The sequence below is a fragment of the Eumetopias jubatus genome, unplaced genomic scaffold (genome assembly GCF_037043125.1).
Source record: "Eumetopias jubatus isolate StellerSeaLion01/CBP00866 unplaced genomic scaffold, mEumJub1_p1.0 scaffold_5, whole genome shotgun sequence".
In the NCBI taxonomy this organism is placed as follows: Eukaryota; Metazoa; Chordata; class Mammalia; order Carnivora; family Otariidae; genus Eumetopias; species Eumetopias jubatus.
Window position 1 is genome coordinate 86,418,743 of NW_028274811.1, and position 15,472 is coordinate 86,434,214.

The window sequence follows — 15,472 nt, forward strand, 5'->3', positions numbered from 1 at the left end:
TTCAATACAAATCAATTCCATAGCCTGAGAAGTTACTATGAGTAAAGGCATAAATACACAAATACAATATATAATCCAAAATAGGTGCACAACATTCACATATGAAACAAAATGTAAGGTTCAATCACACACTCAGTAGCTTGAGATCTGTTGGATATGGTTGTTACAGGGTAGATTTCTAAAGATAAAAAAAAAATGACCTTAGTTATCAAGACTACTGTGGGGATATTAGATAGTGGAACATGTAAGCATCAGTGTGTGACCATGTGAACAAAAGATTTTAAGGAGTATCTATTTTTAAAAAGGTTTCTGTGCCTCAAGGCAGCTGTGAAAGATTTACTTTCCAGAATTCAGCACACTTTAGGCTTAGGACCAGGTTTTAACTATCTAAAAATATTGACTGATAACAGAAAGCATTCCAAATGAGGCTATTCTGATTCATAGAGTTTCTTCAAAAAGTATGTACAGAAAGAGTTCAAAAATTCTGAATTTAAGTTTCCACTCTTCACTTCTCATACTTGATTTAGAGTTTAATTCACATATTTGCCTTTTTAATTTCAAGATGTGCCAACTTTACCTTCAAAACAGATTTTTTAAATTGTAAAAAGTATTCAACATATGCAGAAATAAAAAGTATTTTGAAATTAGTTGAGGTCAATGCACTTTTTGGAATCATTTTAGCTAAATGAATCTGGCACTTCTGTTGAATAGGAATAGGTGATAAGTATATAAGCAAACTCATTATGCTTTGATTTGGGGTAGACTCAGTCCATCACTGCCCCGGTACATGTCAATTACTATATAAAAAGTCAAATGCGATGTCAAATCCAAAGCCTCAAAAGAAAGAGTTCACGTCTCAAGAAACAGTGATAGTTAACAATATCTAGAGCACATTGGCCTTAAATTAGGACAGCTGAAACATTAAGGAATTACAGTAACACCTGGAAGTAACTTCTAATGTACATATAGAATCTTAGCTTTTTGTGTGACCTATCTTATGGCATTAATGAACCAAGTGAAAACTGAATCTCTTTTCCATATCTCACCCTTTGTCTCTAGATGAGATAAAATCTATTATCATTTTTAAGGTAGGGTTTTATGTGTCCTGTACTTCTTAAACCACATTTAAGAAAATTCATCTCTTCACTAATTTTGGATGTTGTTTCCCTTCATCTTGTACTTGAAACTCCAGCAGATTTAATATTGGGATTCATTATCTAGTCAAACCCTTCACATGCTGTCCAAACCGTTTAATTTTAGGATCCTCAACATTTTCTGTGTCAATAAAATAAGGTATGGAATTAACAGATTCAATGAAGACCTGTTTCTTCCTTGTCACAATGGATATCTACACACCATCAGGATCGGATTTAGAAAATGGGGAAGTACAGGAGACCCCGCCTCCTTATCCATGGTGATGTGTTCCAAGACCCTCAGTGGTTGCCTGAAACCATGATAACACTGAACCCTATATATGCTTTTCCTTATACAGGCATATGATAGGGTTTAATTGTATAAATTAGGCACAGTAAGAGGTTAACAACCATAATAAAATAGAACAATTATAACAATATTCTGTAATAAAAGGTAAGTGAATGTGGTCTCTCTTTGTCTCTCAAAATATTGTCCTCTACTCAACCTTCCTGCGATGATGTGAGATGTTAAAATGCCTATGTGATAAGATGGAGGTGAATGATGCAGGCGCTGTGAGGTAGCATTAAGCTAACTATTGACCTTCTGATGATTGGTCATGAGCTTCATCTGCTTCTGGACCATGGGTGACCACGGATAACTAAAACCTCTGAAAGCGAAACTGCTGATAAGGGAGGACTACTGTACAGATGTTTCTTGGCTTGAGTTTCATAAGAGTAGAGATACAGAACAGAGAATGAGATCATGAAGAGACTAGCTGTTGACTGCAGAGCATCACCACTTTGTCTTGGTGGTGGAATTAGCTAGATTTGGGGCAGCTGAGGTATTCTGGGAGTAATTACTCGAAAGCATTACAACAGTTACTTGATTTGAATAAATCTGCATGGGTAGGAGCATCACCACCAACAGCAGCCCCTGTCTGACTCTGGCCACCAAAGCGTTGCCCAGGTTCCCCTCCTACCCGCACCACATGCTGCATACCTCATCAGATACCAGGTGCATGGAGAACCTCCAGCTGGGGTGGGCGCAGGCAAGGTGGTTTACCGATACAGTTTATTCTGCTTACCTTTCCTTGCTCAATTTTTTTTTATAAGAAAAGGTACTTCAAAATCAATAATATGTAATATTATACAAATATATTACTATGAGCTCTTCCATTACAAGAATGATGGATGAGGGGCACCTGGGTGGCTCAGTCAGTTAAACGTCTGCCTTCAGCTCAGGTCATGATCTCAGAGTCCCAGGATAAAGCCCCTGCTCCCTGCTCAGCAGGGAGTCTGCTTCTCCCTCTCCCGCTGCCCTCCCCTCACGCCCATCCCCCGCTATTGCTTGCGGTCTCTCACTCAAATAAATTAAAATCTTTAAAAAAAAAAGCAATGGATCAATAAATGTGTGAGTAAATGAATGAACCAACAAAAATAATTTTCGGTAAATTTCTGGTAAAATATATTGTTTCCAGACATAACATTACCCTGCATTACAGAATATTGATGCTGTTTTTTTTTTAATTTTTTTATTGTTATGTTAATCACCATATATTACATCATTAGTTTTTGGTGCAGTGTTCCATGATTCATTGTTTGTTCATAACACCCAGTGCTCCATGCAGAACGTGCCCTCCTCAATACCCATCACCAGGCTAACCCATCCCCCTACCCCTTGATGCTGTTTTTATCATGACTCATTTGGTTACCCCTTGCTTTCTTCCTTCCCAGACCAGATAAGTTGTAGATCCAGATGCCAGTTCTTTCAAGAAGCAAAATGAAGGCATTTCTACATCTCTCATCATGGTTCACTGATCAAAAGCCCATGTAAATTTCTCTTCCCCGTTGATGTTCAAGGCATTTGACAAACGGAAGTATAGTCTCAAATATCAGTCAAATGCATATTTACCTTATCTAGAAAAGATTTTGTTTCTTTGCTTTCCTGGAGGAAGTACCAGCAAAATATGGGTTTTGCAATTAGATCTGAAATCAGTTCTGGCTTTTCCATTTATTAGTTGAGGATGCAAACTTTGAGAAATGTTACCTCGCTAGACCTGTGTTTTGTGTTTAGTTTAGTTCTGTCATGTTTTTCATTTGTGATATGGAGATAATAACAACCACTCTCAGAGTTTCGTAAGGGTTAACTTAGCAGGCAATGAGAAGTTCAACAAGTATCCATCCATTTCTGTCAGGAATTCCCTAAGACAGAGCAGCTCACCCCAGAGAAGACCTGAACAACCTCTGCCAAGGTGAAAACAATTATGTTATATTGTCACTTTTACATTAACAAATTTGTGAAATAGAATCATGATTATTCTACCATAGTCATTTCTTTTTTAAAGAGTCTTCCTTCTCTTAAAGGAAGACTAATTATTATTATTCTAATGTTATTCTAATTATTCTAATGTTATAATCCAGAGACTTAAGTGCCAACTACACATAAATATATATCTATACTTCTTGGAAGTAGACTAACACAAAATATTAATGAGCATCCCTTACAACAGATACCAAAATCATGAATTTACTACAACTTGGCCTACTAATAAACATTACCTCAAACTCCATTTTTAAACATTATTTATATATAATTTACATTTTTATCCTATATCCCTACTTTTTAGCAATGCCCAGGTAGGCTTTAAAATTCAAAAATTTCCTTACTGCATTATTGAAACTTGAAATTTTTTACTAAGAAATGAATGGCAATTTCTGAATATTTATGTTAATTTTACTAATCTAATATTGAAGTTGGAAAGGTGGGGTTAAAAAATATTTCTCTACACACATATTCTAGCCACGGGTAGGGGCAGATGCCCACCCTTTTGTCTTTGTATTGGGCACAATGGTGGTAAAAAAGAAAAACAGCATTCATGTAGGTTAGCAAGCAGATGGATAATCAGCACAAAGAGAAATTCTCCAAGGAATTATGATGTAGTAGCAATGCTAAATAAATAAATAAGAGTCTCTCCAGAGTTTTTAATTTTCTATCAATACTTAAGGATATGTAGCAAATACATCAACACGTAAGCTAGCTCACACTCTGTTTGACATGAGAGAATAAAAAAGAAATAAGATGGTAGCCATCGCGGCAGAGTTTACAGCAAATTCTGTTTCTCTCATCTCGCTCTGTTGTGTCTCCACTTCTCCTTAAGTAATCCTAGAGCTGGGAATATTTAACTTGTTTGCAGGAAAAAAAATGACAATTTTATTCTTTAAATTTCAAAATTTATATAGAAGTGAGTCATTGGTAGTCCCAAAAGATTATTTCCTACAGGAGTTACAAAATCTCACAAGGGAGGACAGCATGAGAAACTCTTATTAAAATGTGGTCCTTAGGTCATCATTATCCGTCATTACCTGGGAGCATGTTATAAATGCAGGATTTCAGGTCCTAGTCCTGAATGTCTTAAAGTCTAAGAAGAACAGATGTAGTAGATTAAGAAAGGGACTAAGATGGGAATATCCATCTTTCCAGTTGTGTGATCTTGCACAAGTTATTTAACCTCTCTGAGCGTGTTTCCTTATTCCTAAAATGGGATGATAATACTCCCCTTTATCATGTTATTATAAAGGTTAAACACAAAAATTGACTACATTTTCTAGCACAGTGTCTGATATACAAAAATTCTTCAATAAATATTACTGCCTTGTTTATATTTAATTTTGGAGAGAGGACACAGCAGAGTGGAAACAGCAGAGCTCTTGAGTTAAGCTCACTCATCAATGCATCCACCACCAGCCTATATTAATTGTGTTTAGACTCGGACACTCCCATCTGTGTGGGTGATGGTGGTTCTGGGAGAGTTATGGGGTATCGGTAAGTTAATATATGTAAGACACTTAGGACAGTGCCTGGCTAACTGTAAGTCCTACAAATAGTTTTGTTCTCTTGACAGTATATCCTGTTACATTAGAATTCTGCTGGTGTATAAAGAGACTGTACTCTTCCAAAAATACATCTGCCTTTTCACACTCAGAGTTTCCATTTATGTCAAAAGAGGAGCCATATATGGAGGAGGAGAGAGGTAGGTACTGAGAAAATAGAGACTAATAGTGTTGTTTATTCTATTTTGCTGCTTTATAGAGTACATTAGGAGTATAAGAATATCATTAAGAATAAAAATAAATTTTAGTTTAAAGATCTCACCATGAAACATTAACCAAAAAGTGTGTTACCTGATGAGTCAGAGGTACTCTGAATAAAGTCACATATTCATTTTAGCTGTACATATTTCCTTTTGATATTTTAGGTCATATACCAGATGGAAGAAAACATTTATACATGATGACCTTTCCTAGATATGCCAACATATGCTGCTGAATTGCCTATACAGAAGAGCCTTGCTCATTGCAAGTCTCCCTGGAAGTATTTCAAACAAAGCACATCAATTAACATTTGTTTATTATGCCACTATGAGTATATGACAGTTTTTTATTTCTTTCCCAAATACTCAGGCAACAGTTGGGTTTATATTGAACTTGTCAATGAAGGGTTCATGTTTAAGGATCTATTTAGAATTGTTTTTCATTTCAAATATGCTATTAAATATTTCACCTCTCCTGTAACCTCCATTAAGCAGCAAATTTCATGAACAGAGATAACAAGAATTATAGATGATAGGATGCTATTATGGATTAAAAAAGCATGCAAGACATGAGAGTATATAATATAGTTAGTAAAATGTTTACTAGTGATGCAGATAAATTGAGGTATTAAGTATAAAATTTTATTCATTAAATTCAATAGTTTATCATAGGAATTGCACATTTATTCTTAAAGTATAAAAAGAGAAATTTCTACTTAATTCCATAAACATGGAGATATATTCAATCCATCAGAAACAAATCCTTCCCACTCTAATGTACAACAGTTTATCATTAAGGCTTTGTTTCACTCTGTGTAGGTAATATAATGACTTTACATGAGGAAAGCTTCTGGCAACAAGGTGTTAGGAGGGAAAGAATAAACAAAGGTTGTCCTATAAGCATATTCATTTGCATTATCTGAAATAAAAGTAGAATGCATATTTTATTTTAGATAGAAGCATCTGAGACACAAATCTTCATAGGTTTTTTTTAGATGTTCTGTATTCTCATTGAGCAGTGAGGGAGCACCTAAAGACTGATGGAGTTTTTACTCCTTGTAGAAGAAAGCTGCTGCCCATTTTACACCAGAGAACTTGTTGCCTAAAGAGGTATCACAGGCTAGTAATATAAGTGGTTCAGTGGAATCTGGGAATTAGTAAGCAATTAAGGAAAATTAAAAAATGTTTAGGAATAAATAACCTTTGTAGTTTTATTACTGTATATAAGTGTTGTCAATGTAGTGTCAAAAAAGAAAAGGAAACCTTGATTTTACCATGCACATGTTCTGTAAAATTAAACACACTTCAAAGATAAGTTATATAGAAAGTGTTCAGACTATTCCAGACACGAAAGCACGATTTTAACGAAATCAAAATATTTGCTGTAACACATTACACCTATAGACCAAATGTGCTCCTTCTTTTGAAATCATTTTGCTTTTGTCTTACTCAGATATCTGAAGTTTAGTTGTTTAACTTATTCTACAGGTTAACTCCTGATTAACTCCCTTAAAAAGGCAGCTAATTTTAAAATCTGAAATAAATATGAATATTATTTTCCTCAGAGAAATTAAGCATGAAAGGGAATGAATATCAGCTGTGGAATTTAGGAAAGAAGATCACATAGGAGTAACACAAAAATGGAGCAAGAAACCACGGAGAGAAAAACTGAGAACTGTATAGGAGCTAATCACTTTGATCATTTGAATAATTAGGTGTGGAGAACTTAAAGGAGTTAAATTAGCTATTATTCCTGAAACCTACTATAGACATGTTAATATGCCATTTAACACTAGAAAAATACCAGCTAAAAATAAACTGAAAAAAACCTTTCTGATCAAAGTCATAAAAATGATGCAAGGAACACCACTGCCTGGAAGAATAAACAGAGCAATTGATTAGACACTTAACTTTATGCCATATCTATACCAACACAGAATTCTTAGCCAATAAAACTACCCTTCAGAATTAAATTGAATAAAAACCTCTTCAAGTAAATGAAAATTGACAGAATTAGCCACCAGGAGATACTTACTAAAAGAATATGAAAGGGTTTTCTTTGAGCAGAAGAAGAATCCCATGCAGAAGGTCGGAGATTCAAGAAGGAAGAGTAAAGAAAGAAACATGCAAACATGTAGGTAAATTTGAAGAATATTAAGTGTAAAAAATATTAATAATATATTGATATCTGTAAACACATACATACACAAACAACATCAATATACACACACAATTAAAATGTTCAACAGGAAGATTATGTAAGTAAATAGAAATAAGTGGAGTTAAAATATTTTTTTAAGATATTATTTATTTGTCAGAGAGAGCGCGCACGCACGCACGCGCGCGCGCACAAGCTAGGAGAGGGGCAGGCAAAAGGAGAAGCAGGTTCCCCGCTGAGCAAGGAGTCAGGTGCAGGACTAGATCCCAGGATCCTGGGATCATGACCTGAACCAAAGGCAGACATTTAACCAACTGAGCCACCAAGGTGTCCTGAAGTTAAAATATTTTAAGACAGTTTAAGGCCTAGGAAAATATTAAATTTCTTTATATTTAGACTTCAATAACACAAGGATTCACTTTGTAACATCTTTGGTAACAAGTAAAAGGTGTAACCACCAGACAAAGAGGATGGGATGAAATGGTATAATAAAAAATCTTCCCAAAAAAGGCACAAAATGAGATTCAAAAAAGGAAAGGACATACAAATAGAATGGTAAATAACAACATGTAGAAATAAACACATATATTGTAATGATGTTAAATGTAAATAGAATAAGCATTGAAATTTAAAGCCCATACTCTTTAGGTTAAAAAAAAATATGGCTTCTCCAAAGAGCTAAACATATAAGGATTCAGAGAGTTTGAAATAAAAAGATGGAAATAGATATGCAAACACTAATCAAAAGACCCATCATAAAAGAAAGCTACTATGATTATACTCATAACCAAAAGGTACACTTATTATAAAGAAGAACATTTTATAATAATGAGAGCATCATCACTGAGCACAGTAGAATTGAACTAGAAATCAAAATCATAAACATAACAGCAAAACCTCCATATGTGTGGACATTAAGTCATGAACTTGAGTAAGCTGTGGCTTAAAATAGAAATAATAGTAGAAATTAGAAACTTTTGAATTGAATGATAATTAAAATATTACTTACCACAACCTTCAGGATACATCTAAATTAATGTGTAGAAGGAAATTAATAGTATTAAAATCATATATTAGAAAAATGCTGCAAGTCAGTGACGAGTACAGTTAAGTAATTTTGGAAGAGGAGCAACACATGAAATGCAAGGAAATTAGCAGAAGGAACTATAAATCTAATATCGGATATTAAAGAAATTAGAGAAAACAGAATATCTGTATCAAGAGAATTAAGGCTTTTTAAAATTTTTTTAAAGATTGATTATTTATTTTAGAGAGTGCACACATGAATGCAGGGAGGGGCAGAGGGAGAGAGAGAATCTCAAACAAACTCCATGCTGAGCGCAGAGCCTGATGAGGGCTCAATCTCACCACCCTGAGATCATGACCCAGGCCAAAATCAAGAGTCAGATACTTAACTGACTGAGCTACCCAGGTGCCCCAAAAGTTGTTTTTTAAAAGACAAAGAAGTTGATTAACTCCTTAGCATGATAGCTTAAAAAGAGAACAAAAGCAAAAATAATAAGAGTCAGGAATGAAGGAGAGACTATCATGCCAGATCCTAAAGACATTGAGATATCATAGAAAGATATTGTGAGCAACTTCATAAGATATTGCAGATGAAATTCCTAGAAAAAAAAAAAAACTGATGCAAGGAAATTTAAAGTCTAGGAAGGTATACAGCGGTAAAAGAATTCCACAAAGCACCTGGGTGGCTCAGTTGGTCAAGCATCGGACTCTTGATTTCAAGGTCATGAGACTGAGCCCCACACTGGGCTCACACTGGGCGTGGAGCCTGCTTAAGATTCTTTTTCTCTCTCTCCCTCTGCCCCTCCCCTGCTGCTTGCTCGCTCTCTCTCTCTCTCTCTCTCTCTCTCTCTCTCAAAAAAAGTCACAATTAAAACCTTTCCATAAGTATCCATGATAAATGGATTCATTTGTCAATACTACAGAATTTTTAATGAAGAAATTATGACCACACTACAAAATTCTTCCACAGAATAAGGAAAAAAAGATAATCACTTCCCAATTCATTCCATAAATCCAGCATAACTTTGATGCAAAACCTTATAGAAAACATTATAAGAAAAAAAATATGGAACAATTGCACCCATTAACCTAGATGCAAAATCTTAAGGAAAATATTATCAAAGCAAATATGACAATATTAAAAATGATATTACATCATCATCAAGTGTCTTCATTCCAGGAATGCAATGATTGTTCAACATTAGAAAAAGCAAACACTGTAATATATCACAGTATCCATGGGCAAGTTACTTCACCTTTTAAAAGTTTAAATGTCCTTATTTAAAATTTCAATTTCCTCATCTATAAAATCAAGAGCATGAAAATACAAATAACATATGGTTTTCATGAGGATTAAATAATTAATGCAGGTAAAGTGCTTAGCACATGGCACATAGTACATGCTCAACAAATCTATTATTATCAGTGCCTTTTAAAAAATGATAAAAATGAAAGAAACAATATTTATATTGAATAATTTAGCAGACTAAAATCTCACTTATGCAACTCTTTTACTATGCCAAAAAAAATATCACCCCAAAACTTAGAGGCTTAACACAACTATTTCTTTAGCCCACAGTTCCACAGGTCAACAATTTAAGGTGGACACAGCAGAATGGTTCCTCTGGTCTTAGCTGGACTCATTCATGTGTCTATAGTCAGCTGTTCAGTCAGTTAGGAACTGGTTAGTCTTGGGGTGGAGGGGCAGTGGATCAACTAGGATGACTTGTCTCTGTGCCATGTTGTCTCTCATCTTCCAACTGGGTAACTTGGGTTTGTTCCCATGACAGTTACAGTATTCAAAGAGAACAAGAAAGGGCAGGCCCCAATACATTAGCATTTTTTAAATCTCCATTTGGGAGCACCTGGGTGGCTCAGTGGGTTAAGTGTCTGACTTTGGCTCAGGTCATACTCCCAGGGTCCTGGGATGGAGCCCTGCATCCGGCTCCCTGCTCAGCAGGGAGTCTGCTTCTCCCTCTGCCTCTGCCCCTCCCCACTGGCTCATGCTCTCTCTCTCACATACACACTCTATCTGTCTAGCAAATAAATAAATAAAATCTTAAAAACAAACAAATAATAAAAAAAAGTAAAATCTCCGCCTGTATAACATTGGTATTGCCTCATTGTCCAAATCAAGTGTGTGGTCAAGCCAAGAATCTCAGTATAGAAGAAATCATGCCAAGGATGTGAATATAGGGAGTCTTGAATAAATTGGGGACAATTACTCTAATAATGTACCAAAAGTGCTAAGACAATAATTCTTTATTTTAAAAAGATATGAGAAAGTGTATACATGATTTTGCCCAACACAAATTACCCACCTATTTAAAATTCAGTAAGAAAAATTTTCTCCCAAAACTAATTGTTTTACTTAGCATTTCTATTTTTATGAAACCATCTCTAAGTTTCTAAGACATTAGCTTGGTAACCCAAACATAACTTTCCAAATGTAATGCCTGCTACTGCCCAATCCAAACTTTTTTCTTCAACTAGGCAAGTAAACCAATGGTTTTTTCTTACAGTGTTCTTATTTCTGCTAGGCTCACACATTTCCTTATCTAAGAGACACATTCCTTGACCCTGCTTCCTTGAGTCATTTATCATAACTCGTCATTTTTTTCTAGCTCAAGTACTACTTAAAGATGACAACAATGCATTCCTCATTAATATAAGGAAAAAGTTAGAGACCAGACATTTATCTGAACTCCCATTCTGTGCCATGAACTTTGATGGGACTAGCCGTATATATAATGTTCCATCTTCTTTTTTAAAAAAAGATTTTATTCGAGAGAGAGAGAACGTGTGCGTGCATGCACGCAAGGGGCGGGTAGACAGGGTACGGAGGATGGAGGGAGAGGGAACACCGAGTAGGGAGCCTGACTGTGCAGGGCTGCATCCCAGGACCCTGAGATCATGACCTGAGCTGAAGGCAGACACTTAACTGACTGAGCCATCCAGGCGTCCCTATTATAGTCCATCTTCGAATCTTCAGTCTCCTGAATGAAACAATAAAATTACTCTGTAAAGGTCATTTTTTGGATTTCTTTGTGTTTTCCATAGAATTTAGCATGGCAAAATAGATTTAGGAGCCAGAATATACATATTTATTTCATATTTTCTACTGAATTTGGTGAAAATTTTTATATAATTTCTTAGTGTATATACTTGTAGTTTCTTAATATTAAATAAGGGAATTCAAACTAAATTAAGTGATATTTCAAAGGCACTGACTAGGCATTCTACCATTTATATCCATAAATCATATATTTTGTTATTTAATAATCCAAATGTCTCTATCTCTACTTAACTTTTAGATAATACAGATCTAGAGTGAATTGTATCTTTTAGTTAATCTATCTAATGCAAATAAATATTTCTTATATTAAATATGTACTATAACTTAATATAACTGCCTTTAGAAATTTCTAGTTTAGAGGCACCTGGGTAGCTCAGCCAGTTAAGCGTCTGCCTTTGGATCAGGTCATAATCCCGGGATTGAGAGCCTCATCAGGCTCCCTGCTCAGTGGGGGGTCTGCTTCTCCCTCTCCCTCTGCCCCTTCCCCCTCTCACACATGTCTCTCTCTCTCTCTCAAATAAATCAATAAAAAGTCTTTAAAAGCAAAAAATAAATTTATAGTTTAGATTTTTCTCTGAGGAAAACTTCCCTTCCCACACATTTACTATTTAAAATGAATGAAAGCATCCTTTAGAAGACTTTTCACTAAGCATCAAAAACTAATTAGCACATCTAGTTATACTTTTGTTTATTCTTTTATTCTCAGAGCTGACTGCTTCAGTAATAGGTCTTTCCTTGGACCTAGCAACTTAAAAATATTTGCTATGTCTGATTAACTGACTTAACGAATTTCAAATGTAATTATCTATAGTTATTTGCTAAAATTCTGAAGAAAGAAGATTATCCTATACCAAATGATTGGCCCTGAAACAGGCACATAAATAGGATTCTAATTATAGAAATGACAAATTTGAGTTGGCTTATTTATTTGGTGACAGTATACAATCCATTTGAGATGTGAAGTGGCATAGAAAAATGCAAAACCAGAGAATAATATGAATAATTGAAAATTCATGGCAAATGAAAAAACAAAGAGAATATAATAAGACTGGGTGAGATGAATACATATCATCCTCTATTTCTATTTAGAAACTAGCCAAAATTTGATTCTCATTTTTTTAAAACTTTATAGGGCAGCTTATACTAAATAATAGTAAGGTTCAGAGAGCACATGAAACTAAGGATTTATTTCTTAAATACCAACAAAGGGGATACCAGGTGATACAGTGGTCATCACTATAATAGATAAAATAGTAATTATTTTTTTCTTTTTCTTTCTATGTTCTATCCACAGCTAAGAATAGAACTGAGGCATGGTTGCATAAAAGCAAGCCCATGTAATCTAAAACAATGTAGTTCAAGTGGACAGCTCTTGATTGTCTTCTCTATAAAAAGATATTAGGAGTCTAGAGAAAAGGAATGCATGTTTTTAGATAGTCCTACATAAAGATTATTACTCCAAGTCAGATTTATGATTGAAAAACAAGGAGTTTAAGGTTTTGTTTCCTACTAAGAATCTGGAGTGTAGATGCTCTGTGTTGCAATAATGGCCCGCGCATATGCTTCGACAATCCATTAGGCAGAGTGAATTCATTATTTGCTCTTCTTACTTGTTAACATTAATTCACATCCCTAATTATTATTAGAAAACAGGATATTAAGAGTGTTAGGATAATTGCACCTGTGAAAGCAAGAAAAAGCCAGAAACTTCAGTGACAGGAAAAAAAGTGTACTTTAGTATAACAAACAAGTTAACCTAGCTCAAAATAAGACATAGAAAAGAAAAAAAAAACTGGTGAGAGTTTAAAAATATCATAGGATACCATATGGATAAAGCATTCTGGAAAATCACATTTGCATTTCATGGAGAATGGATAGCTAATTTCATAATGATTTTCTCTGAATGTGAAGGAAAAATATGTAGTCATTCAGCTAGAACTAGAAAAACCAATAACTTGTAAAATACATATTTAACTTTAAAGAAAAAGAGTAGTGTTAGTGAATCCAGATTTGCAATTTGTATTATCGAATGCTGGAAGGAAAAACTTACAAGCAAGATAACTAAATAATTCATTATCCAAATTGAGACACTTTTGAGAGTGAATAAATTCACTACTAATAAGAAAGCTGGAAAATTTAGGCATAGACCCAGGCCAACCTGGGCAAACTGGAATGCGTGGTTAGCGTACTTAAAATGTCTCTCAGGCACAAACCCAAAGCAGAACAATTATTCTTCCCCAAAATCACCTCCTCTCTTCAAGCTTCTTAGTCAGAAGAGTGCCAACCCTCTTATTTTTAACTAAACAGAGATCAGTATTAAATTTTAAAAAACAGCTGTGAGTCACTGACACTCACTGAATATGGACATTCCCTTCTCAGAGAGAAAGGACAAGCACTTCCTGACAATAGAAGCACCAATTTATTGTCTTGGCTTTTATCTTACCTGAGCTATATATATGCCATTATGGATTCGCCCATCTTTCTCATGATTCTTTGTTTTCTGTAATATTTGCCATATTTTGTTTCTAACTCCATCCTGCTCATCATCTCCCCGAAGTTCCCATGACATTTTCACCAGGTTATACATTAAGCCATAGTATCCAATCCATATCACTTGATCACCTGTTGAAAAAGATATATTCTTTGGGAAAACATGGTTTTATTCATCTTAGAAAAGCACAATTTTGTGAAAAAGACAAAACTTTATTTTGCTAATATTTTAAAACCTGAAATTCTGAGCTTTGGAATTTGTTTTACTCTTCATAGCTCTTACTCCTTTAATTTTAAAAGATCACAGATTATTTTAAAATTTCCAGCCATAAGAAAAGATCTGCACCTAATATCATACCTCATAAATTTAAAGTTGGCAAGTAAACCAGGAACTATGTATTAAAAAAAAAAAAAAAAACAAAAAACGTTGGGACTCAAGGAAAGAGGCATTTGTTCAAGGTAATAGGAACACTTAGACCACCACGGTGCATTTTTATAATGAACTAGAAAACAGGAGAAAAATCACTGCCTTTTATAAAAATGACCAAGCGCTATGAAACATGGCATTTGAACCAAGAAGAAAGCCTTGAAAATAATGTGAAAAGCAGACGAAAATTGCTGATAATAATTACAGACTGGAAGATTTTTTTTTAATAATAGAGACATAAATCAACTGAAATAGAGGAAAGGGAACAATGAATCCAGAAGAGATTTTTTTAAAGTCTAAGACACTCCTCCTTCTAAGACTTATCTACCAATTAGTAATTTATATAAATTATCAAGGTCCACTTTTAAGATACACTTCTCCCATACAGAAAGGAGGAAGAAGTTTCTCTTTATTCTTTATCTTAATTACTTCTTATTTCTTACCTAGGTGGTATATTGCTATGCAATACTATTCAGGAGAAGAGAATTCTTTTTTTTAAGACTTTATTTATTTATTTGAGAGAGAAGAGTGAGAGCACAAGGGAGGGAAAGGGGGTCAGAGGGAGAGGGAGAAGCAAACTCCCCGCTGAGCAGGGAGCCCCGACGTGGGGTTCCATTCCAGGACCCTGGATTCATGACCTGAGCCAAAGGCAGACGCTTGACCGACTGAGCCACCCAGGTACTCCCAGGAGAAGAGAATTCTAATTTAGTTAGTGATGGGATAAATTTGGAGAATAAAATAATATAGGAAGTCTCAAAAGGTATATGAACTAAAGTTAGCCAAAGAGGAACATGAGAGTACCAAGTATATGTGAAGCAGGTAAGAAAAACACGAGGAAGAGAAGGTTCAGGAAGGGAGATGGAAGGGTTTCAGAGTCAATTAAATTCTGTATTGTACTGTCCCCTAAATCCTGATGATAGTCTGTATGACACTGGAACTCATCAGTGCTCGTCTTGAATAAGGATAGAATTACAATATGAAAAAGTCAAAATCCTTAACTTTTCCTAATTCAATATAGATTTTTTTATAATCCAGACTAGTAATAATAATAATTACTATTATAACTAGAAA

The 15,472-nt window shown here is 34.7% G+C and overlaps 1 protein-coding gene and 1 pseudogene across 1 annotated transcript in view; both read right to left on the minus strand.

The window, feature by feature from the left end:
• The window catches only part of TMEM232 (transmembrane protein 232), a 226,424-nt gene that overhangs the window by 129,090 nt on the left and 81,862 nt on the right, over positions 1-15,472 (minus strand). The window contains exon 10 of the mRNA XM_088023664.1: positions 13,928-14,106. Within this exon, the coding sequence (XP_087879790.1) occupies positions 13,928-14,106 (179 nt within the window). The remainder of the gene's footprint in view (positions 1-13,927; positions 14,107-15,472) is intronic.
• On the minus strand, positions 1,758-2,941 carry LOC148164379 (signal transducer CD24 pseudogene; annotated as a pseudogene).